Below are 26,790 nucleotides of genomic sequence, written 5' to 3' on the forward strand. Positions count from 1 at the left end.
AACTCCAGCGTGTTCGGACTTCATTCGTCTCGCCCAGGTGACACTGGTCTTGCCCATGCTCCATCCTTTTATCCATTTATGGGTTGGCATGGAGTTAGGCGGAGTTGGGCGCCGCTAAAATGGCGACATCCAGAACTGCACCATTTGACCTTCAAAGCAACTGTTTGGGAAACCCCTGGGTAACGTCATGGAACGTCATGGAGGGTTTGTTCAGAATATGGACAGTTTGTAGTTGCGACTTGAAATAAACATCACCTCCCCCCCAATGGGAGGTGATGGTCCAGTGGTTAAGCGTTGGGCTTGAGACCAGAGGATCCTCTGTTCAAATCCCAGCCTGACTTGAAAATCACTAAGGGCCCTTGGGCAAGGTCCTTAATCCCCTAGTTGCTCCTGGTGTGTAGTGGGCACCTTGCATGGCAGCAGCCTCACATCGGGGTGAATGTGAGGCACTGATGTGTAAAACGCTTTGAGCGTCTGATGCAGATGGAAAAGTGCTATATAAAATGCAGTCCAAAAAGCCTCCCCCCCCCCATTTTTAGCATTTGTTTCAGACACAGATGTTCTTCTGCTTCCTATAATCACTCACATCCTCAACTTTTGAAAGTTGGTTGAAAGTATTTTGAACTGTTCTAACAAAGAAACATCTTTGAGATCAAACTGCCTTAAACTGCCTTTATCTCATTCTTCCTGGTGTGTGATGAAATGAAGGATTTCACTCAGAAAGTGGCAGATCTCATTATTATTGCCAGTGTGTTTGACTGTCTTGCTCTGTAACCGCTGTCTTGTTGTCAGAGCTGCAGTTTGACTCTCTGCTGCCCTCTTATGGCTGCAGACTGTAATTTACCTAAAATGTGCTGCATGCTGTCAGTGTGTTTCATGAACATGTTGTGCCTTAACGTCTGTGTCTTCTGCAGTGACCTGAAGCTCCGAGTGCGCATCCTCATCGACGGCAGTCTCATCATCTTCCAGGCCAAGCCGGAGGATGCTGGGAAATATACCTGCAGTCCCAGCAACAGCCTCGGCATCTCGCCCTCAGCATCGGCCTACCTGACTGTTCAGTGTGAGTGTTGCCATGACGGCAAAGTTTAGGGGGAGGGGCGGGGAGCCAGTTCAGCGAGCGGCGCGTGCAGGGAAGCAGCAGCAGTACGGAGACTGTTGGATTACTGGCACTGCTGCTATGCCACGCTAATGCAAAATAACCTTCTTGAATTTCAAGGTCACATGTCATAGAGAGGGGCCAGCGTTTGAGCTGACCAGTAGTTTTTTTAAGCGTGGCGTTATTATCTCGTCAGACTCCTGTGCACAAAGATAGCACACCTTCATCCTGCTGCACACTCCATTATTTCCTCCTGAAATCTGCCCCTTAAATGTGACCACGCCAACCTTCACTGTTCGGACCATCTGACTTTTCATCACCGGCTCTCGCGGCGTTGAGCTCACCGTTGGTCATTGATTATTATCCGGCAGTGTGTGGAGAATTCGCAGCACTGCAGCCACTGATTTTTATCATAGAAGCACATAATGAATCCAGCCTGGGCTCAGTCAGCCTTCATACAGAACACGGTCAGCCGTTTCCCGTTGTGCATTACAGCGCGCAGACTTTTTCTGCCATCATGGTGAATTAGATCTTATAGTTAACATGATGGACTCAGGCCAGGTTCTTGAGGTGGTGGATGCAGCAATGTGGTGCCTGATTATTTCCTAGACATTGCTAACGCTTGTTTGTCCTTATGTCCAGACCCTGCCCGAGTGATCAACATGCCCCCAGTCATCTACGTCCCACGGAAACTGCCAGGCATAATCCGCTGCCCGGTGGATGCCAATCCACCAGTGACATCAGTGAAATGGGAAAAAGACGGCTACCCTCTCAGAGTGGAGAAGGTTCGTTTTCTGCTTAAGACTCTCCTTTGTGTTGCAGATTTTACTGTGACTTTTATCTTAAATGTGACTTTTATTCCCCCCCCAAACCACAGAATAAATGATTGCAGAACCATAATCATTGCAGATGGTTCCATTCATGTGTTCTTTCCAGTATTCTATGTCTTGGGGCTGTTCCACAGAGCGCTTTTCCTTCCTGTTTAATTTAATAGCAAATCAGGGTGTGTTTTGAAGAATCACAGTAACTTCTTGATCCATCTTTTCTCAGTCTTGAACAAACTTGTTATATGTGGTAGTTATGTCCATCATCAGCACCAGTTTTGAAATCGGGGTCAAATTTTTTCAAACTTTCATCCCAATTTACAAAATGGTCACTAGTGCGTGGTAACCTCTGAGTGTTCGTAGTCTTAACAGCTTCAGTCATGGTTGAACGTCTTTAAACGGGGCATTCCTTGTGAGTACAGCTTGAAAGTTGTTTGAAAGTTGTGTTCCACTGGGTTACACATTTGAAGCAGAAGTACCACTTGGTGCGATTCTGGCCGAGCGCAGCTCCTTACTTATTTTTTGGGCGGGTTGACCGGTCTGCAGTTAATAAGCCAGCCAGTTGCCACGTCTGCACTTTATAAGCCTGTCTCTTAGGAGGCAAACCGGAGTAAGTCGTTTCATCCCGTTTTTGCTCTTTTTTTTTTTTTGATCGTGGGTGAGCGTAATAGAATGGTACCCTGTGGAATCGGGGCATTAGCTTTGGGCCAGCATTGTTCCCTTAGTGTGAAGGTGTCAAACTGGCGGCTTGATGGCTAAATGTGGTTCACAGGGTGGAAGATTGTGGTCACTGCATACTTTAATACCAAAAAAGCCGGATGGTCATTTTCCTCTGGAGTAAATGTTTTTTCAGTCCACCAAATTGGTATTAAATAATTGCCATAGGTGTTGAATTCTATAAATATATATAAATAGTTATTAATGTTATTATACTGTATATGAATAGTTATGCTAATTATTATTAATAAGTTTGCTATGTGATTTTTTTTTGGGGGGGGGGTGTATAAATCACACCCGAGTATAAGTTGCAAGGCCATAAATCATTGATTTAACTCTTTGTATGCTGGACAGTTAATTTAATTTTCATTATATGTTCAAAATCCAAAGACCATCTCAGTGTGATTTCTGTGCTTAACAGCATGTTTTATCCAACAGACACACATTCATGCCACAGTTTGAGAAAAACAGTATAATTTGGATCACAACTCAATTATTTTTTGTTTGTTTTTGTTTTTGCATCTGATGTGTTGCAGTACCCTGGTTGGAGCCTGATGCCAGATGGAAGTATCCGTGTGGCGGAGGCCACAGAAGACTCCCTGGGCACCTACACCTGTGTGCCTTATAACGCCCTGGGTACCATGGGCATGTCCCCCCCTGCCACTTTGGTGCTAAAGGTACAGCTCCTTCAACAGTTGGCACCGTCTGCAGTTCAGTTTCCGCTAACTAGACCTACATTTATTTTTTTTTATTTTCATTTTCATATTATATAGCGCCAGATCAAAAAAAAGTTGCCTCAGGGCACTTCACACAAGTAAGGTCTAACCTTACCAGACCCTAGAGCAAGTACACAGGAGACAGTGGTAAGGAAAAACTCCCTCTGATGATTTGAGGAAGAAAACTCAAGCAGACCAGACTCAGAGGGGTGACCCTCTGCTTGGGCCATGCTACCGACACAATTGACAATACAGGAAATTATACAGGAAATTTTGGGGGTCCATGCTGGTGCACAAGAAGGGAGGCCTGCAAAAGAAAACTCCCACTCCTATCTCTGGATGGAGCTGTACCTTAAACAGAGAGAAAAATCAGAATCAAGACAACAAATACAGTATAATTTGTCAGCATTTAACAACAAGAAAAAGAAAACCTACATGATGTGTGTGTTTGTTCAGGATCCCCCTTACTTTAACGTGAGGCCTGGGGGGGAGTACCGTCAGGAGGCTGGGAGAGAACTCGTAATCCCCTGTGCTGCTTCTGGAGACCCTGATATCCCGACCATCACCTGGAGGAAGGTGCCGTAAACAAACACTTCAGACATTTTGACAGGAAGCGTCTTTCTGCTCCAGTCATCTGGAAATGAAAAAAGGTGTTTTTGTTTGTGTTGAAGGTGGGGAAGCCGAGCAGGAGTAAGCACAACATCCTCCCCAGCGGCAGCTTACAGTTCGTCTCCCTCGGCAAGGAGGACCACGGAGAGTGGGAGTGTGTCGCCACCAACGTGGTGACGAGCATCACTGCCAGCACGCGCATCCTCGTCATCGGTAACAAGCTACCAATGTTTGACCTTTCAGGGTTTGCATTGGTTTAGAGTGCAAGTTTGACCCCTGATCTCCTCTTTTCTTGTGTTTTCAGTGATGTGCAGGAACAGGAAGGGACTTTAATTCTTTGACTCAGGTTGCCCACAGGCATTATGAAAATTTCTTTTGATCTTATCCGGATGGCCACAGTAGATTTAGAGAGTTAATTTGAAGCCTGCCTGTGTAACTGCAGTCGTGTGGCTGCCTCGCTCTGACTCACTGATCAAGGACATCATTTTACTCTCAAATTAATTAAAGTGTTGACAAGTGAACAAGATTTAGTTACAAACTCCGTCTTAATAGATTCTGGAGCCTCATCTTGTAAAGGTGAAACATTTAAAGGGGAACAAAAATGTTTTTTGAGAATTTGTTTGTGCATTCCTTTGTAAAAAAAAAATGTTATTCATACACTTGCAGAATGTTTGAGCACAGTGTGGATAATAATATTGAAATCACATTTGCTGCTAAATTAACATGTAAATTACTATTGGCTGAAGTCAGTGGAGGGCACTTCCAGTTGACGTCACTGGTTGGGGTGTTCTCAGAAGTTTACTGAGCTCGTGTTCTCGGCAGTTTACTGAGCTTGCTCATTGAAGTTCTATTAGTCTTGTCAAGAAACATGACCCTCAGTTTTAACAAGATTCCCAGTACCTGCACTGGCCCCACAGCCCCACAGCATGATGGAACCACCTCCAAATTTTACTGTAGGTAGCAAGACCATTCTTCTTTACAAACCTCTCAGGTTTGTTGGTTTCCAAGAATGGACAGCCTGCTTAAAATCACACCACAGATTTTCAATAATATTCAGGTCTGGGGACTGAGGTGGTCATTCCAGAACATTGCACTTGTTCCTCTGCATGAATGCTTTAGCAGATTTTGAGCAGATTTTAGGGTCATTGTCTTGATGAAAGATCCAGCTCCAGCACAACTTCAACTTTGTCACTGATTCTTGAACATTGTTCTCAATAATCTACTGATATTGACTGGAATCCATGTGACCCTCAACTTTAACAAGATTCCCAGTACCTGCCCTGGCCACACAGCCACACAGCATGATGGAACCACCTCCAGATTTTACTGTAGGTAGCAAGTGTTTTTCTTGGAATGCTGTGTTCTTTTTCTGCCATGCATGCCACCCCTTGTTATGTCCAAATAACTCAATTTTAGTTTCATCAGTCCACAGCACCTTATTCCAAAATGAAGCTGGCTTGTCCAAATGTGCTTTAGCATACCTCAAGTGACTGTTTGTGGCGTGTATGCTGAAAAGACTTCCTCTGGATTACAGCATAATACAGCATCTCTTTGTGCAAAGTGCGCTGTATAGCTGAACAATGCACAGAGACACTATGTGCAGCAAGATCATGTTGTAGGTCTTTGGAGCAGGTCTGTGGGTTGACTATGACTGTTCTCATCATCCTTCGCTTCAGCTTATCTGAGATTTTTCTTGGCCTGCCACTTCAGGCCTTAACTAGTACTGTGCCTGCGGTGTGCCATTTCCTCACTATGTTTCTCACAGTGGAAACTGACAGCTGAAATCTCTGAGATAACTTTTTGTATCCTTCCCCTAATCCATAATGTTGAACAGTCATTGTTTTCAGGTCATTTGAGAGTTGTTTAGAGGCTCCCATGTTGCCACTCATTAGAAGAGATGCAAAGAGGGGAAACATTTACAAAAGGTCACCTTAAATACCCTTTCTCATGATTGGATTCACCTGTGTAAGGAGGTCAAGGGTCAGTGAGCTTACCAAACCAATTTTGTGTTCCAGTAATTAGTGCTAAATGTCTTCAAATCAATAAAATGACAAGGGTGCCCAAATTTATGCACCTGCCCAATTTTGTTTAAATAATTATTGCACATTTTCTGTTAAGACTAGAAACTTCATTTCACTTCTCAATTATCAGTTTGTCTGTCTGCTATATGATATATTTAACTGAAATTTCTGATCCAGACAACCAATGATTATTAAAGAAAATCATGAAAATTATCAGGGTTGTCCAGACCTTTGCATACAAGTGTATATAAATGTTTCGCAATGGTTTTAGGAGCTGTGCTATGCTGAAAACAGCAGCAGCAGCTCGGTTCAGCCAAGCAGCTCAACTTAACAGCGTGGATCTGTATAACTTTCACTACTAATATTTGGGAATGTGTAGGTGTCAGAGTGTTTAATACTTTCCTGACATGATTTAATGTTAATTAATGTTACTGGCTCGATATCCAGGTCAGAATGGCATTTTAACACTTATGTTGCAAGTGTTTTGCTGAGTGTGTTCAGTCGCGAATCCCCATTGAAAATGCATCAACACCCAGGAACTTTGTCAATATTTCGCGCAGTTATGCCGCGTTCACACCGGACAACACGTGAGCGACGGCGGTGACAGGTTGCCATGTAATCCCTATGGAAGGATGCGTTGTGGCGCCACAAAATTCCAAGCCATGCAATGGACACGAATGAAGCGACGCGAATGAAGCGAATGAGCGATTGGCGCGTTTGTGGCACGATATCACGTTGCATTGCGTCGCATCGCCCTCTTCCCCAAGTTGAAAAATCTGAACTTTTCATTTTGTCACGCTGCAATAACCAATCAGGGACTGGACATGTAGTGACGTGGAGATGTCTGGAGTTTATTCTTGGTGTGGTCATGTCCTGTCTCTGGCAGCTAGCCTGTGAGCAGGACTTGTGTCCCGTTTGTCCTTTATTTCACAATTATGACAGAGTTTGAAGGGAGAACAAGCAGCAGCACCACAGCAGCGGCAGCAGCCAGCGGCAGCAGCCAGTTGTTTTTTTTTTTCACGTGCGCGCGCGAACAAATCGTCCGTGAAGATCATTTTATTAACTACACAGATGTATAATAAAACAAATCAAATCAATTTTATTTATATAGCACCAAATCGCAACAAACAGTTGCCCCAAGGCGCTTTATATTGTAAGGCAAAGCCATACAATAATTGGTGACTGGTTTATAACACAGTTACGACAGAGTTGGAGGGGAGAGTGAGGAACTGCAGCGGCAGCCAGTTTTTTTTTAATTGTTCACATGTACTCGCGCAAATGGGTAGGAGGTCCTCAAACTGGGTCCTGGAGAGGTGAAAGTACCGCTGAAAGCGGCCGTCATCCAAACGCAGCTCTTGCAGTAAATAATGAAACTCCCCGAATTGGGAATGTCTCATGAGGATGTTGTGAACCCAGGGATGGCGCCGCTGGCGACGTTTGTCAGCTTTCCACAACAAATAGAGCACAGCAACTTGCTCCGTGTGATCAAGGTCTGCGATGTTGACGTGACGGCGAGCGAAATGGAAGCTCCTCCTACTTGATGACCCATTGGGGCGAATTTTTGCAGTGAAAGCAGAGTGTCACACCGGGCGATGGTGGCGCATCCATCGCCAGGCGAGGGATGCAAATTTGTGGCGTCGCGTGGCATCCGGTGTGAACGCGGCATCAGGAGGTGTCATGTCGCTCTCCATGAAGGGACGTTCGTTTTTAGTGGGCAGCATTGGGAGTACGGACTCTAGTAGTCATATATAACTCTAGTAGTCATATATGATCTCTGCTCCCCTCCACAGCATGTCTTTTTCCTGGTTCTCTCCCTCAGCCCCAACCAGTCCCAGCAGAAGACTGCCCCTCCCTGAGCCTGGTTCTGCTGGAGGTTTCTTCCTGTTAAAAGGGAGTTTTTCCTTCCCACTGTCGCCAAGTGCTTGCTCACAGGGGGTCGTTTTGACCTTTGGGGTTTTTACGTAATTATTGTATGGCCTTGCCTTACAATATAAAGCGCCTTGGGGCAACTGTTTGTTGTGATTTGGCGCTATATAAATAAAATTGAATTGAATTGAATTAAACAGTTCATCATTTGCAAAAGCAGTCAATACTTTAATACTTATTTTTGTGATTTAGTCATAAAATGTAAAGGTTATGACTGAACAATCAAAAAGTTGATATGGATGTTTACATGAACAAATTAGTTATTTGTGAGTATATTGGCAAAATTATACACACATATACACAATAAAACATCCACTAATTTATGTTAAAGTTGTTGAACATAAACCCTGGATCCATGTTCAGATATATATTCACAACAACATTTAAATGGGTGTTACCTCTCTAATACAAAATTTTTAACACTTTGAGATTCATAAAAATTGTTCCATGAAAAGATTCATAAAAATTGTTTCATAGTGCAATTGTTTCAACATGCAGATCCACCTTGGATCTGCTGCGGCGACCCCGAGTGAAAACAAGGAAGCAGCTGGAGGGACTTACTAAAAATTGTTTCATAGCTTTAGGAGTGGCGAGGGTAACAGCCCAAAAAATAAAACAATTAAAATACTAGTACTGCTACTAGTACTACTAACTACTACTAATAATAATAATAAAAAACAGCAGCAAATGCATAATTTCTTTTGCGGCAGTAATTAATAAATTTGTAATAAAAACTGTCAAATATTGCTTGTTGCATAAGGAAGAACCTGTTAAATTTTGCTGGTTATGAAGATGTGGTTCACGATTTAATTAGAGACATTGCAAATATGTTTTTGATGATTTCCTCCAAAACAGTAGCTAAAGTCCAGACATAATGGATTTCTGGCAGAAACATTTACTGTATATGATGATAGCTGATCTTCTTTTATTTCTCCAGAGTTGTGACATTTTAGTCAAATACATACAATTATCATATATGGTCATACACGGTATATCACAGTCAAATATTGATTTTGTAGCAAATGTACAGTACTGTATACAGTAAAATAGAAAATATAATGTGTATACAAATCTGTAAATTTAACAATTGAAAATTAATATAAGTAGTGTGACCAGTTTTTCTTTTAAAAATTAAAAATTACAATTTTTTTTAACAGGTTTTAGGAGATAAAACTACAATTGATTGGTATTTAATCAGGTTTTTACAATATTTTTACTACTGAGTGACTGTGGGCAACTGTCTTCATGACAATTTAACAATTTATGTCTATTTAGGACTATTATTTGTGTGGATGTGTCAAACGTGAATATCTATTTAGATTTAGGGAATAACCCTGTTGTGTCTGATGATTTGTGGACATTCATGCTGGATTTTACGGTTGCAAATTGAGCTTTACTGGCTATTTGTGGCCATAATCCAGCATGAACGTCCACAAATCACCAGACACAACAGGGTTATTTCCATTCTAATCCAATTCCATTGTTTGCACTTTTTTTTTTTCTGTAAGTAATTCGGTCGGTGAATCGTTGTAATAGGGTGTGGTCAGCTCGTCAGAGCTTACCGTAGCAGCATGTTCATGCCAAACTGGAAATTCTGTGAGCAAACGCAGAATTTCTCCATCTCATCAGCTGAATTGAGTTAAATCCACAGTAAATCCATCAATCAATCCAGGTAAATACATTAAATCCACACATTTCGGCATTGGCATCCCTGCACTAGTTTCTGTCACTCTGCTCATCTGACAGTGCCATTAGTGACACCTGCGCAGCTACGCGCTCAGGGGGTGGAGTAACACATCAAATGTGAAACAGTTTTAATATTTTGCCACTGTCCATGCAATATTTTATGGTCTGAAATCTCACACGAATAACCAGTCAGATTTGTGGAAAAAAATGTAATTGGATTAGATTAGATAATCCAGTTCTGCAATTGGGGAATTTGAATTGCAAGTAGCAGCTGAATCAAATGTAAAAACAGAATGAACAGTGTGCATGTATAGATGGTATATACCAGTTAATTATCAGTGAAGTTATGAACACAGTGTATTATTAAAAAAAACAACAAACACGTCAAATGCTCCATAAAACTTTTGCACTGTACTGGTTTTATATATACGAGGTCTGTTAGAAAAGTAGCCGACCTTATTATTTTTTTCAAAAACCATATGGATTTGAATCACGTGTGATTACATCAGACATGCTTGAACCCTTGTGGGCCTGCAAGAGTTTTTTCACGCCTGTCGGTTACGTCATTCACCTGTGGGCAGTCTTTGAGTGAGGAGTGGCCCACCCTCTCGTCGATTTTTCATTGTTTAGGAATGGCTCAGAGACTGCTGCTTTGTTTGATAAAAATTTTTTCAAAAGCTGTAAGGGACAACTGAGTGGACACCATTCGATAAATTCAGCTGGTTTTCGGTAAAAATTTTAACGGCTGATGAGAGATTTTGGTCTGGTAGTGTCGCCGTGAGGACGGCCCACGGCGCCTGATGGCGATCTGTGCTTCGAGGCGGCAGCGTCTCGCCATTTCCAGTTGAAAACTTCCACATTTCAGGCTCTGTTGACCCAGGAAGTCGTCAGAGAACAGAACTTTCAGAAGAAGTCGGCATGAGGAGTTGATTCGGACATTCCATTGTTAACGGACATTTTGTAATGAAAGAACGTGCGGGCAGAGTCACATGTCGGGCCGGACCCGACCGCGGGGGGTCGCGACAGGAAAAACACCTCCGTTGGAAACCTTAACGGGCAAGTTGGAACATGCCCAAGCTGTTAAACAATTTCTTAGTTACTCACTTGTTGAAAGCCATCAAAAGCCGCCTGAATTTTACAAATGGTTTTCAACACGGAGGTGTTTTTCCTGTCGCAACGCACACAGATTCGCCGAGTCATCACGGAAACGACTCGGCGAATTTGCGTGCACGTCTTTCAATACAAAATGTCCTTAAACAGTGGAATGTCCGCATAAAGTCCTCATGCCGGCCTCTTCTGAATCTTCTCTGTTCTCTCACGACGTCCTGGGTGAATTAAGCCTTAAATTAGGATGTTTTCAGCTCGAAACAGGTGGACGACGGCGCCTGGAAGCGCTGCGCGACGTCCCGCTCCGTGGGAAGTCCTTACACCGACAGAAACATCCCATAATCTCTCATCAGCCGTTAAACTTTTCACCAAAAACCAGCTAAATTTCTCGAATAGTGTCCACTCGGATATTCCTCACAGGTCCAGAAAAAATTTTGATAAAGCAACGCGCGCCGTCTCGAGCAGCGTGTGAAACAAAGGAATTCAGCCGAGAGGGCTGGACCACATCTCACTCAAGGCCTGCCCACAGGGAAATGACGTCACCGACACGCGTGAAAAAACTCACGCATGCACACGAGGGTTCAAGCATGATTGGTGTAATCGCACGTCATTCAAATCCATATAGTTAAAAAAAATAATAAGTGTCGGTTTCTTATCTAATACACCTCATATATATACGAGTGTATATATATATATATATATATATATATATATATAATGTATGTATGTATATACGAGGGTAGGCTGAAAAGTTCTAAGGCTCTCCATGAAGGAGTAATGCATTAACTGCATTATAGTGAGCCTTAGAACTTTTCAGCCTGCCCTCGTATATGTGTGTGTGTGTGTATATATATATATATATATATATATATATATATATATATATATATAAATATATATCTTTGTTTTCTTGTTTCTTGTGAATATGTGGGTTTTAGTGTGTGCTGGTTTTATTGTAGGATTTTGTGTAACAGGAGAACATGAGTAAATCTGCTTCGGTGACAGTTTGCCACTGTACCTATACTGTGGCCCAGCTAACGGGTGTCACCGGGAGAAGCTGTGGAGATAGCTGTGGTCCTCAGACTGCGCTCACATTTTCATTTTGTCCCAGTGAGAACACGTCACCGGCTCAACCAACGTGTGATCCACTGAGCACGCAGACAACATTAACATAACTAATGCAGCATCATGGAGGGAAAAAAGGACATTTGTCATCACCAGTGCCATATGTTTGTATTTGTAGCACCTTCAAATCCAAAACGCTGATGATGACCTCACATCTGAGTGGTACCGAAAAGGTCTAGATTTGGATTGTATCATAATTGGATCATAAAAGTGGTGGATCGTATTTGGTCTGGATCATATTAGGAGCAGATCAAATTAGAGGTGGATTGTACTAGAAATAGATCATAGTCAAGTTGGATCATGTTAGAAGTGGATCATATTAGATCTGGTTCACATTAGAGGTGGGCCATGGTAGAAGTGGATCATGTTAGAAGTGGATTGTATTAGATCTGATCATATTAGAGGTGGATCATGTTTGAGGTTAATCATATTTGATCTCGATCTTATTAGATGTGAAGCAAATTAGAAGTAGATCTTGCTAGAAATGGATTATATTAGATCTGGATCATGTTTAATTTGGATTATGTTAGAGCTGGATCATATTACAAATGGAGCATATTTGATCTGGGTAAAATTATAAGTGGATAATGTTAGATGTTGACCATAATATAAAAAGATCAGACTGCAACTTCAAGTGCAAGTGCAGGACCAACAGACTGAAAAACTCCTCATTCAGGGGGAGGAGGAGTAACAGGAAGACAGAGGACCGTGACGAGTGGAACAGTAGTCGCCAGTAAAACAGTTTTTTCTGGTATTTATATTTGCGTATTTATATTTATATTTGCAAATTGTTTTTTACTTTCACATTTGACCCTCTGTGTGCTTCTTACCCAGTGTGCTGCTGGAACCTCAGTTTCCCTGAGAGAGTCTTCCTAAGGGATTAATAAAATTATATCTAATCTAAACAATTTGGGGGAGGTGATGGTTTAGTGGTTAAGCGCTGGGCTTGAGACCAGAGAATCCTCTGTTCAAACCCCAGCCTTACTGGAAAATCACTAAGGGCCCTTGGGCAAGGTCCTTAATCTCCAAATTGCTCCCGGTGTGTAGTGACTGCCTTGTTTGGCAGCACCCTGACATCGGTGTGTGAGTATCTAAGTGTGAATGTGAGGCATAATTGTAAAGAGCTTTGAGCGTCTGATGCAGATGGAAAAGTGCTCTATCCTCCTGACTACCTTCCTATAAATGCAGTCCATTTGCCATTTAATCTCATCTGTTAGATCTGGGTCATGTGAGCAGTGGATCATATTAGATCTGGATCATATTTGATCATTTCCTTCAGTGAAGTAAACTGCAGATGGAGGTGCTGTTCCACCATAGCACTCAGAACATGGAAATCAGTGGAAACTAAAATTAAAATATTGACTAAAATGTATCCCAGAGCCACACCTGGCTTAAAGTCTACTGTCTGTTGATTCCACCAAATGTCATTGAAGCTTGTTAATAAATATTCTGTGGACAAACTGTGCAGGTTCAGTGAGGAGAGAGAGATTAAATATTAATGCAAGAGACGTATTAAAGGAAAATGTAAAAGGACACTGCAGCATATTAAATAATAATTCTAAGTAGTTGTGTGTTTGATGAGTAAATTGGTACCTGTGTGCGTTTAAATGAATTCTGTGTCTCGCCGTCTCTCCATTAAAGGCACCAGCCCACATGCTCCTGGCAATATCCACGTAATGCCCTCAACGACCTCTGCTAATGTATCGTGGGAACCCGGCTACGACGGCGGCTTCGAGCAGACATTCTCTGTGTGGTACGGTCCAGTGTGAGTGCTCTCAGTTTACTTACAGTCGTCTGTGGATGTGGGAAATACCGCCTGGAGCTCATACGCCGGATCAGGACTCATCACATTCTGACAGTCTGCAGGTTTTCATTCCCAGGAAGTATTCCATCAGCTGATTTGACTCCTTCAAGGAGACGTGAGGAATTCAGCTCACCTTCAGCCTGCTGAGGCGGCTGGTTGGAATGAAAACCAGCAGACTGTCGGACCTCCGTGGTGGAGGCGTAGCTGAGAGAGTGGACTAATGTTCTACGGCAACTGTTCCACTCATAGTGATGTCCGACACCTGGCTCTTTCAAAGTGAATGAAACAACTGCTTTACAAAATAATATGCTGGCTATTTAAAACAGTTGAATCAGTAAATGAAACAACTGCTTCAGCCAACAGTAGTTCATTATTTCAGGACACTTGAGTAAATGAACCAACTGCTTCAGACAATGGTGTACTTTTCTGAAGCACTTGAAACAGTAAATTAAGTAGTTACTTCACAAAATGATTTACTGTTTCAAGATGGTCAGAACATAAAATGAAACACTGTAATCAGATAATGATTCATTGTTTGAAAACACTAATTTAAAAAAATGTTTCTCAAAGTTGTGTACTTTTTTGAAGCACTTGAAACTGCAAATGAAATAGTTACTTCACAAAATTATTTGTTGTTTCAAGATGGCCAGAGCAGGTAATGAAACACTAATCATAAACATGATTCATTGTTTGGGAACACAAAGTAAAATAAATTCAAAGTAATGTACTTTTAGAAAGCACTTGAAATAGTAAAGAAAGTAGTTACTTAAAATGCTTTGTAATTTCAAGATCATCAGAATACTAAGTGAAATGTGTCAGAAACACTTGGAAAAACTAAATGAAACAATTTCTCCACAAACTGATTTACTTTTCTGAAACACTTGAAACAGTAAATGAAGTGTTTGCTCCAGGAACTAGTGAAATGCTTATCAGTAAATGTTCATTGTTTAGAACATTTACAAAATCAAATAATACCAATGTTTCACAAATGATTTAGTTTTCTGAGACATTTGATAGACTAAATTAAACATTTGCTTCAGAAAATGATTCACTGTTTCAAGATGCTCTGAACACTGAATCAGACATTTGCGTCATAAAATTATTTCTTGTTTAGAAATACTTGAAACATGAAATGAAACAGCTGCTTCAGAAAATGACTCAAAGCACACACAAACACACACACACACACACACACACAAAACCTAATTGTTTAAAAAATAAATTCACTTATTCACAATACTTAGGTTTCATTTAGGTACCATTTTCTCATGCAAGTAAAACAAAAGAAATCCAGCTTTAGTCTGAAGTGCTAAATTAATATTCAAATAATGATTTTTTTTTTTTTAGTTTAATGGTACGAATATTTCATGAGGTGAAAGATGGAATGTTCCTGCAAATGGTACGTTCCAGCTTTCACAGAATTAATTCATTATATTCATTTAGAAACAACAGAAAAGGGACTTTTATTTTGATGTTCGTCACTGTTACTTTGACATCAGCATGAACTTTAGAGTCCAAAATTGTTCTCATTCAACTTGGAAAAACAGGTGTAGTCCGTGATAACCCCCCCCAAAAAAAGACTTTGTGTACTTCCTCAGTCCCGCAAAAAATCATGTCAGAAATTTGTCCAGGTTTTCATCCTAACAGCTCTGCATGCCTCCAGACAGCTTACGGCGTAGTGGATGGGGTTTTTTTTGTGTGTGTGTGTTAGAAGAATTAGCACCGTCAATTACCTCGTTCAAATCGTCATCTGTCAGCAAAACAAAATAAACTATGCCATGTTTAGATAGACGCTGCCCCCATAGTGTGTGCGGATGGGGTTCGCAGTGTGCAATGGTACAAAATGTATGGAACCATATTTGCACAGTAAATGGAACCATATTTTCACGCTAAATGCAGCGCAACACAAATGGGACGAATAATTCATGTCACATGACATACAAAGCACCAATCAAATGACAAGGATCCACTCAGCTGTTATATAAATACTAATATATCACATACCACAGCAGTGGTCTGCACAGATCTTTATCACCCAGATCTGATGGCGCTGTACATTCTTCATCTTTGCACCCAGTGCAAAACATTGCTAGCATTAGCCATGTCATTAGCTCAACTTCATTAGCTGCACTTATTTCGAACTTTAAGGTATTTGTATAAATAACCAAACAACTGCTTTTGAAAAACGACATTTGTCTATTCAGTTTTCTGTTTCTTTTTTTTGGTTATTACTTTGATGTCTGCAGGGAAATTTTATTCTTGCAAATTTTTTTTTAAAAAAGCACACGTTTTTAGCATTAGCCTCTCGTTCATAGTGCACAGTCTCTGCCCTCATTTCTCTGACTAAAGGGTGCTGCGCCGCCTTCGACTGGGTCCTTGCACACCCAGGTGCCAGGGTTCTCACCTTGTAGAAGTAGTACAAAGGTCTTCACATTTGAACTGAAGTCAGTAAATTTAAACATGTTTTGCTGCTTCATTCAGTGTCTGTTTTTCATCTTGTATATTTTGTCTCTTTTCTGATGCTCAGGTCAAAGAGGGTCGACTTCGGGCCTCATGACTGGCATTCCATGCCCGTTTCTGGTGCTCAGATTTGGTTGGTGGTACCAGGACTGGAGCCTGGGACCGAGTACCAGTTTAGTGTGTTGGCACAAAACAAACTGGGCACCGGCCCTTTCAGTGAAGTTGTGACAGTCAACACCGCAGGTGGGTGCTGCTCGACTCTGCACACGTGACTCCCCAATGACTCACCTGGTCAAACAAAAGATCTGTGACTTTCTAAATACTCATCATCAAACTCTGGTATGAGATATGCTGCCCTCTAGTGATGTCTAAATTAATGTATAGGTTCCAGGCTTATTTCAACATGATTGTGCTTTCAGGTTGTTTAGAAACACTGCATGTCATCTGACAGGTGTGATAAAGCATGACAAAAGAGAAAGGATCAAAATGACAAAAAAGCACATAAGAAGTGCTGAGATGAACACCGTGGCCCTGACCTTCAGTCAAATGATTGACCTCTGGCTGACATTGCCACAAGTCTGGAATCCATCTAAGCGTGTGTGACATGTGGTCCATATTGGGTTGAAAATCAAGTTAATCAACTTTGACCTTATTTATATATGTCCTAGTAGTCAGGAGGATATATGACCCCAATGACCTTGACCTCAATGATTGACCTTTGGGAAATTTGATCCTATCTAGACAATTAAAGGACCTACCTACACATGTTTGTAGTAGAGAAGCTTGAATCTTTGACTGGACTGGGTTCCTTGACGTGAGGACGTTTCGCTTCAAATCGCAGAACTTCCTCAGCTAAAATTCTTGCTATGATAGTTTGACTTCTGTCTTGACTCTTGTAGAAAAGAATAAACAGAAGCCACAAAAGCTGGAGTTTTAAACCAAACCAGACCCCTCCTGCCGAGAGGCAGACTGCTATTGGCTAGTGACTAAACAATAGCTTTAATTAGCACCTATTGTGCTCTAGTTAGCACCCTCCTAATGACAGGGTAGCTGTCCCTCCTAATGGGGCTGATGCCTCTCCTGACGGCTCTCCTGACGAGTCTCCTGTTGACATGAATGACTCATTACCATAAACAAAAGACTGAAACTGCTTTGACCTGAGTATCCCAGCAACCCAGTCCAGTCGAAGATTCAAGCTTCTCTACTATGGAAACCACCTGGACAACTGATAGCCTTCACAGATACACACATTTGTCAAGTTTTGGTGCAAATCAGACTGAAAAACCTAACTTTTGTCCAATGACCTTGACCTCAGTGATTGACCTTTGGTATAGCTGATCCTGCCTGAGTAATTACAGGACCCACCTACACATATTTGCCAGTTTTTGTCAAAATCAGACTGAAAAACCTAACTTTTGTCCAATGACCTTGACCTCTGTGATTGACCTTTGGTATATCTGATCCTGCCTGAGTAATTACAGGACCCACCTACACATATTTGCCAAATTTAGTCAAAATCAGACTGAAAAACCTAACTTTTGACCTTTGAGCCCAATGACTTTGATCCTGATGACTGATCTTTGAACAGTGTGATCTTGCCTGGGCATTTCCAAAACTTGCCTCCATATGTGTGCCTGATTTGGTGGAAATCAGCCAAAGCACCTGGGAGGAGTTTGATAAAAAAAAACAGGCAAATGTTACTCAAATAGTTTGAATTTGTTTAATAAAATTATGCTAAATCGACAGAAGGCAACTTAATTCTATCAAAATGACACCTGGGGGTGTGACAAAAAATTTTTCGTACCCCCCCCCCCAAAAAAAAAATTGGCCAACATCAGGCCATAAATGTATAAATGTCAATAATTGGTACATGAAAGCAGTTTTTCCTGTTGCAGCTGTGTATTGTGTGTTTGTAGTTTTCGTTGTACTAATGCATTGAGACATTTTTTTTCTGTCCTCGGCACAGTGCCGTTTAGGTGTACCACTACTCTGGTTTTGGCAGACAAAACATCATGCAGGACATTTTTAATTCTGTGTTTGACAGAAGCGTCTCAGTAAAAAAAAAAAACAACAAAAAAAAAACACTTCACTATATGAAGAGAAAACTATAATAAAAAATAAAGCTCACGTTTTTAATGCTTTTGTGTTTCATGTCACAGTGGCACCTGGCCACTTCAGTCTGTGTCTGCCGTCACTCTGGCTGAATTAAAGGTGCTGCGTGGTATTTGAAAGCACCGTCTCAGCAAAAAGCCACAAAAGGTGTGTGTGTCCAGGTTTTATATCAGAGCGGCATAAAGGACAAGGTAGGATTTAATTAAAGCAGCGCGCAGATCCCAGCATCCTCTGTGTGGCCATCAAGTGCTTCTTCTAACGCGTCATCATTTCTGTGCGGGGTCGTTGCGCTTCATGGTTCTGGCTAACAATTTCACAGCTGGGCAGCTTCCTGACAGTAATCCTGCCCAGTTTTATTGGGCTTGAGAGTGGGAGTAATTTGAGGTTCGGTGCTACAGTTACAGTTGGCTAATATCAGACACATCATCAAGAAGTGCTGAGAGCTGAATAAAGTCCTGCATGTTTTCATTATGCTGTACCGAGAAATGTTTGTTACTGTGCAACATCACAAACTATAAGAGCTGGAACAACACATTTATCTCCAGATTCAGTACGCATCATGGTACTTGGATGCTGAATTGATAGGTTTCACAATTTAAGTATTGTAGTTTTGATGATACAATGCTGGAGCTCTTGGAAAAATTCTGTTGTATTTGCATTAATGGTAAATGACCACCAGGTGGAGATATTCCATTTCAAGAACCTTGGGGTGCGATGACGACCATTCTGTTGCTTATAGTAATAGATATTCTGATTTTTGTTTGCTTTTTTTAACACTAGAACACCTGGAATAGTTAAATAATACAGTCCAAGTGACTGTATATCACAAATCATGTTTACAAAAATAATTATCATTTTAGAATTATTTATTTATTTAGTTTCTAACTCCAGGAGAACCATACTGCATGTTGGGTGATTCAAATAAACTGCTTCCTGCTAATGTAGCTCTCTCTCTATGGCTGCAACAAACGATTATTTGGATCATCGATGAATCTGATGGGTTTTCGACACGATTAATCGGATTAGCGGGGAATTTTTTTTAAAAAATGTGCCAGGAAAACAATTTTTCTCTCCTTCCATCACTTTATTTAACAACAGAACATTATTTGAAAACTTAAAATACTTGAAAATCAACAAATCATCAAATGTCCCTTGGCTGTTGAAATATAAAATAATAAAGAATAAACAGTTTATAATAAAGAACAAAAATAATTATTTCAAATGGCACTGCTTTATCAAAGTGCTGAGTTGCCATAAAACAACATTGAAACATATAAATGTTTCAATTTCAATTTATTTTCATTTATATAGCGCCAAATCAAATATGAAAAAAGAGGTATTTTTGTTGCTGCAAATGAGCAATTAGCATAACCAGTTAACCATAAAACCTAAATCTAAAACTGTAGCCTGACTGATTATATGTGCAACATTCTCTATATAACTTGTAAACTGTGGTCATTTCACAATGACATGTGACTCATGTCTCTTTCTCTAAAATTGTATTGTAGCAGTATTAGTTATTATTACTGTTATTATTGTTGCTATTATTATTAATATATAAATAAAAATAAATTAAAAAAATATTATAATTTGTAATACATTTGACTCTTTTACAACAACAAACGCTGAGCCATTAATTATTATACAGAAAACAAATGCACAAACATGCTGAAATGCCAGTAGCTTAATGCTAACTTTAACATTGAAAACGCCATAGACATACCTACGCGTTAGCATCAGCATTAGCATAAAATACATCTATCAACTGTTTGAGAAGACCATAACAGGTCAGTTTAACATAAAAAGGTAAATATTCCTCACAGACATATGCTCTTTAGGGTTTTAGTGGGGAAAAATTAAGATAAAGCAAAATAAAAATAAAACAAATGAAACCAACGAAGCAGCAGCTCAAAGCACTCCTTCATTGGTTCAAAATTCAAAGCAAAGCTCGGTTGATTATATGGAAGAAACGAAACGTGCGGTAAAACAAAGTTATTTAGCAACTAATCGATGACAAAATTAGTTGACAACTATTTTAATAATCGATTTTAATCGATTAACTCAATTAGTTGTTTCAGCTCTACTTGATAGTGAACTGTTCTTGATAACATTGTTTAAACCTTTTTTTTTTTTTTTTTTTTTTTCTTTTGCCATGAAAATTTGAGTGTGAATTAAGTGCCATGGCCAATATGTCCAGCTGGGGTGCAAGTCTGCAAAACACCTGAAACAGTCTGCGCTCTCACAAATGATCGGTGTATCTCAACCCTTTCACATACAAATAAAGAGTAATCCACATCTTTAACTTTTGTGCTGTCTCCTTAAATAACATATTCAGCTGTGCTCAGTTTGATCTTTGGAGAACTTTATCATGGTATGCCACTATTATTTTTTTTTTCACATGCCTGTTTGCAATTGAGGTGACACCACATAATACATGTATTCAGTCTGTAAAACAAATACATTGCACAATTTGCTGGTTGAAAGCGGTACTATATTTTCTTTCCACCTCATTTATAATACTTTGTGTTTGAACTATATCAATTATGGACTTTAAAAATAAATTCTAATCCAATTACATTTGTTCCCCAAATCTGATTGGTTAATCGTGTGAAATTTCAGAGCAAAATATTCAACTGTTTCATATTTGATGTGTTACTCCGCGCCCTGACCGTGTAGCTACACAGATGTCAATAATATCGTAGTCCTCACCAGTAGTGGGCACACTTCCGATAATCCCATAACAGATAATTATCGAAGATAATGTTTTCATTATCGGATTATCTTTTTAGATAACTTTAAAAACCATCATCGGACTAATTATCTTCCGATGAATTGCCAACCGATAACTTTTAGATTAGATTTTAGATTTACTTTTAGATTAACTTTTAGACCGATAAGTAGTAAACCAAGCTGAACAGTGAAAAACATTTTTAAAACTTAAAAGCAGTTGAGACCTACCTGTTTAAAGTTCCCTAATAGGTATATTGTTCTACCCTCTGCAAACAGAAGAAAGCTGTTTTCAGAAAAAATTACTCTATCCTCTGTAGGCAAAGGAGAACTGGTGACCCAAAAAAAAACATTTCCTTTAACACCATACTGATATAACCGCAATATCACCCAAGTCATCCAGAGGCATACATTTTTAACTTATGGTTCAAATTTTAATCTACTCAAGTTATTTAAAATTGCTGTCATGTCTGAAGTTTTATAAAGTGAAAATATCAGATATAAGTTTTCGTTTTAAAGTAATGTGCTAATTTTTACGGTTTTGTGAGCACATGCTGTGCCCGGCCGGCAGCAATGCATTATAGGTATAGGGTAATCTCAGACGTTCACGACAGGACAAATGCATTTCAGACACTCTGTTCAGGCTCCACGGACAACAGCATTAAACTCTTGTGCCTAAAACTCTTGTGAATATATTCTCTGGGTTTACAGACGTTATTGTATTTGCGTTTAAATTCCATGCATCTTAAATGTAGCTGACGGATTATCTGGAATTTTGTTTGGCAAGTTTTCAAGGCCGCTACTGCCATCTACTGGCCAGTAGTGTTCATGGCAGTATTCGCCTCAAGTACTAAGCGTCTGGGCACCAGTAGATGGCAGTGTTCTATTTATTTTGACCCGGTTATCAGATGGTGGTCAAATCAACTTTTTGGCTTTGCAAATGGCTTTTTTTTTTTTACAAATTAAGTTTAAAAACAAAACAACAACTAAAAAAACATTACAAGACAGCTCTGCAGTTGGATGCTTTGTAGCTCTTCAGCAGCAGGAGGTGGTCGTGAGATGTTAAAGCTTGTTACTCCACTACACGATGCAGGACGCACGATTAACCTGAAACTCGGTCCAAAAAATTCTCACACGAATGAAAAATGGCCAAAACACGCACAGTGTAAAGCCAACATTTATGTGTCAAGATAAGGCTTTTCAGATAACCTTGTCCTTTGTTTTATCTATGTTTTTATTATTTATTATTGCATTTTAACCCGTGAAGTGCTTTGTGACTTATGTCTGTGAAAGGCACTATATAAATAAATTTAGTTACTTACTTACTAATATTGAGTGCACGTTTTACAACATCATAAAACGTGCGCACATCATCAAACGTTCTCTCCACATGCAAAACATTCTGTGATGACACTTCCAGTGCTCCGTAAAAAAAGGCCTGTTTTTACAAATAAAAATGGAATATTTTACAAAAGCACATTTATCTTTAAACCAACACACGTCACATTAACGTGTTGGTTTACATAATGAATGACTGAACCAATCAGTGTTTAGCAGGGCACTTTTACCCAGAATACTTTGCAGTCTGTGTTTGTTACAAAACCTCAGAATTAGTGCATTATTCAACATTAAAAGACATATGTTATATTTTAACTTTGTACAAATGACAGAATTGACATTAATGAAGTTATTCTATCAGTATTTTCACAAAACCATAAGTTATTATGACTTTATTTTTCAAGACCTCCGCCTGACCGGAGCATTGTAATTAATTAATTAATTGGGTGCTCTCAGGATTCTTATGTGCAGCTTCCCACAGGGGGCAGCATGGCCAAACATGGAAATACTGGCTCATTCTTTAGGTCTTTTATCGCTTTTGATGCTTTCAAAAGCGATCGTGTTAAAAGTCAATTTCACCTTCTTAGTAATTGCAAATGTACCAGAGCCAATACTGGAATTTATCAGTTATCGATTATCTGTAACTTCTGATACATTTTTGGGTGGTTTATTGGTTTATCTTTATCAAAGATAACTTTTCAATTATCTGTTATCGAAGTTAATTTTTTGGTTATCTGTGCCCACCACTGGTCCTCACTGACCATTCTGTTCTGGAAGAAATAAAAAACACAGACCTTCTGGATAAGGAAGAACCTGGTCAAGCTCCTCAGCTGCAGTTGGCTCTGGATCTTCATATTTATTGTGGACATTGAGTTTGAAAATTATTATAAAATCACCACAGGTGGAGAGTATAGAGTAGATACCGCTCATGACCTCCCTAGTGGCTGAAACATGTCACTGCACTAAGTCTTGAATCCACTGTTCTCTGATTGGCTACTCAAAAACAACAGAACTACCTGAAAATATAAACAAAAGCTACACTCTAGCACTGGGCGTGTGTACTGGCAACTTGACGGGCACCTCTGTTCACAGTACATCCTGCTTTTACCGTAAGGTGTGAAAAATGCACCAAAGGATTTGACAGGGTGGTTTACCTTAATGCACTGTGTGTAAACACACACATTGCCACACATAAGACATTCTGTAGCCTATAAACTATTGGTTTGTGTGCCTCATCCTACTCATGGGCTGCCAGTTTGACACCAGATCAAACCATGTGCATTATGTTTACACAACTGCATTCTATAATTATCTGAGGAATTTGTTCCTAATTGAGAATGCTATTGAATTTTATTTGTACATGGTGTCACTTGAATCACTCATAATCTTTCAGTCAGCAGGAGTGTAACGTAGTCGCTGAGTTTTCTCAGTTTTCTGTCTGAAGTCAGCTGGATCATATGTGTGGCTCAGATCCTAAATGAATCACTCCCTGAAGGCAACAGGTTTCATTTTGAGTGTTTCAAAGCACCGTTTTGAGGTCGCAAAGCAGCTTCCAAATCATGTTTGTTACGCTCAACTCTGTTTATGAAATCCAGCCATATCAGAGCTCAAACAGTTTCTGCATGAAGTATTTCAAGATGCAGCCATGCCACAATCTGCCCCCCCCCTTTTTTTTTTGTTTTAACAGGCTCTCCTCTGGGTACCCCAGAACCTCTGGTGCTTCTTAGTCCACCACGGTGCCTCACAGCCAATCGCACGCAACACGGAGTCCTCCTCACCTGGCTCCCGCCAGCCAACCACTCCTCGCCCATCGACCGTTACATCATGGAGTTTCGCCTCGGGGAGCGGTGGGAGGTTCTGGACGATCTGATCCCGTCCACTGAGACGGAACTCGTAGCCAGAGACCTCATTCAGGTCGGCACTGCGTGCACAGTTCATGTTTTTAACACGTTCCTCTGTTTGGATGTTAAATGGCACAAAGACTTTTACCTGAATGTTTGCTTGTTTGTTGGTTTATTTGCAAATTTACTCAAACGGTAATAGTCTGATTTTAAAGAAACAAAAAGATGAAAAAGGTGAAACTGGATTAGAATAGCAATGATTTAAATTTGAGGCATATCAGTATAAGGGCCCCTTCACACATAGTGCAGATTTGGTCGATTTGCGCATAAAGTGCGCATGAAGTGGGAATTGTGTGCAAAACGTGTATAATCGTAGCTGCCTCGTACACCTGTTGCTACAACTATTTGCGCACACCAGCGGTTGATGGTCGCGGGTGATGGTCTAGTGGTTAAGGTGTTGGGCTTGAGTCCAGAAGATCATGGGTTCAAATCCCTGCCTGACTGGAAAATCACTCAGGGCCCTTGGGCAAGGCCTTTAATCCCCTAGTTGCTCCCGGTGTGTAGTGAGCGCCTTGTATGGCATCGGGGTGAATGTGAGGCATAATTGTAAAGCACTTTGAGCGTCTGATGCAGATGGAAAAGCGCTATATAAATGCAGTCCATTTACCATATTCCCTTTGTTTTCTTTCCACTGGCTTTATGACAACATAAAGACTTGAATCCAGTTGTTCAGAGTAACACACTGCCTTCCTCTGCTGCAGATGGCAAATGTGCGCGCTCTCGGTGCACCTACTTGTTTCTGCACATTCTTCGCCGTATTCAGCGATCTGTGGAAAAGTAACCTTCATCCACTGGCTGCGAGGATTACAGTTTAATTTACTCTTTTTGTCAGCCTTTTTGTATTTCATCATGTCTTAATAAGAACTCAGCTTTAGATTACAGCTTGAAATAAAACTGGAAGAAAGGGCAGAAAAAAATAATACGCAAAGGAAACCATTTGCAGATCATGATATGCTCTCGATCACACAACAGAAGATCAGCAGAAGAGTCTTGATGACTTCTATTTATGGTTCACCTTCCGTCATTAATATTTATAGAACGCAGAATGAAAGGAAATTATTTTTTCACACACTGGCTGAAACATCTGCTTGGTGTCTGTCGTTGGCAGGAGTCGTGGTACGAGTTTCGAGTGATGGCTGTCATGGATGACCTGATTAGCGAGAGCAGCAATGTGGTGGGCGTGTCCAGCACAGGTCAGTCTCCTCACAGAAGACGCTCCGCAAAAAGGACGTGACACAAATTAAAGATTGGCCTTTTTTTTGTTTGTTTTTTGGTCAGATCCCTTCCCGCCTGCGGAGGTGGCTGATGAGGGGCTGGCACGGCCGGTGGTAGCGGGCGTAGTGGCAACAATCTGCTTTCTGGCAGCGGCTGTGCTGTTCAGCACCCTCGCTGCGTGCTTCGTCAATAAGCAACACCGTCGCAAACTCAAGCGCAAACCAGGTTGGGTTTCCCGTCTGATCCGATCGGATCCACTGGTTTGTTATTTTAACCATCAACCTCAGCATGTTTGACTTGGAAGAAAATAATGAATATGAGCACAAAGTGCAGATATTCAGCTCCACCTATGTCTAATATGTTTTATTCTCTCATTTAAAGCTGCAGTGTGGAGGTTTTATTGTGGTTTATTTAACAGAAATTGAATCTAGCATTCATCTGTTAATGAGCGGGTAATTAATGAATCAAATCAGTGAGCTTAGAATGAGCCCTTCCTATCTGCATGGGTGCAGGCCCCCTCATGGAGGCCGACGTTGATACAGTAGCCTAAAAGGGACATACGGTACTTAGTGTTTTACGTTTTTAAATAATTACATTTTTCAAATAATTAAACGTTGAGAGTTTATATGTATTTATATATAAATGCTATAGTGTGATTCTAGAGTCATAACCACTGCCCTCCTCAAAAACACACACACACAAGAATGCATGTGCACACACGCACATACAAAAGTCCAGAGTGAATGTGCACTACAAAAGTCACATCCCAAAACGTTCAGAGAAAAATGCAGTGTGGAATAAAAAATGCTATTGGTTTGAGCAGCAGCTGAAATGCTGCGACTGTCCGATGTAACGTGCAGTGTGCTTCAGGCGTAGCAAAACTCACCCAGAATACGATCTGAGCGTTCAGACCAAAAGAGATTTGCAGCTATTTGAGTCGCACTTCAAACCACCTACGACTGACGCTTGAAATGGATTTTGGGGAAAAAAATAATTTCATGCAGCTTTTGACTGTTCAGACTTAATATGGGATCAGATTCACTGGATTTTCACATGCATCAGGTCACTCCTGCTGTGTGCAGTTGAGCACCTTCAATGATGATGATTGTGTGTGTCTTTGTGTGTTTATACAGCTGTCTTTGTGAGGATAGTTGTGTGTTTAGTGAGGACCATTTTAAAGTGAAGGCATTTAGGCCGGTCATCACACGATTTTTAATGAAAAGGCTTCCACAGGCTGCAAAAATGCTCCTCTCAAAGTGATTCTTCAGAATCTAAGGTGACAACTTGACTTAGAGAGACATCTAGAGTTTAAATGCAGTATCAGTTTATTTCTAAGTATAGCAGAAGGGGTGGCCCTCGCTCTTAATGGGCATTTTCTCAGACCTCACTTTGGTGCCCATACAGAA

At 40.5% G+C, this 26,790-nt stretch overlaps 1 protein-coding gene across 3 annotated transcripts in view; it reads left to right on the plus strand.

Annotated features, from left to right (window-relative positions):
* igsf9ba (immunoglobulin superfamily, member 9Ba) overlaps positions 1 to 26,790 on the plus strand; it is a 189,937-nt gene that overhangs the window by 141,143 nt on the left and 22,004 nt on the right. For all 3 annotated transcript variants that reach the window (XM_034169130.1, XM_034169128.1, XM_034169129.1), the window contains exons 7-16: positions 915 to 1,060; positions 1,739 to 1,881; positions 3,174 to 3,314; positions 3,810 to 3,929; positions 4,025 to 4,175; positions 13,469 to 13,592; positions 16,159 to 16,334; positions 23,956 to 24,182; positions 25,278 to 25,362; positions 25,448 to 25,609. In XM_034169130.1, the coding sequence (XP_034025021.1) occupies positions 915 to 1,060; positions 1,739 to 1,881; positions 3,174 to 3,314; positions 3,810 to 3,929; positions 4,025 to 4,175; positions 13,469 to 13,592; positions 16,159 to 16,334; positions 23,956 to 24,182; positions 25,278 to 25,362; positions 25,448 to 25,609 (1,475 nt within the window). The remainder of the gene's footprint in view (positions 1 to 914; positions 1,061 to 1,738; positions 1,882 to 3,173; positions 3,315 to 3,809; positions 3,930 to 4,024; positions 4,176 to 13,468; positions 13,593 to 16,158; positions 16,335 to 23,955; positions 24,183 to 25,277; positions 25,363 to 25,447; positions 25,610 to 26,790) is intronic.

The sequence above is a fragment of the Thalassophryne amazonica genome, chromosome 4, assembly GCF_902500255.1.
Source record: "Thalassophryne amazonica chromosome 4, fThaAma1.1, whole genome shotgun sequence".
Taxonomy (NCBI): domain Eukaryota; kingdom Metazoa; phylum Chordata; class Actinopteri; order Batrachoidiformes; family Batrachoididae; genus Thalassophryne; species Thalassophryne amazonica.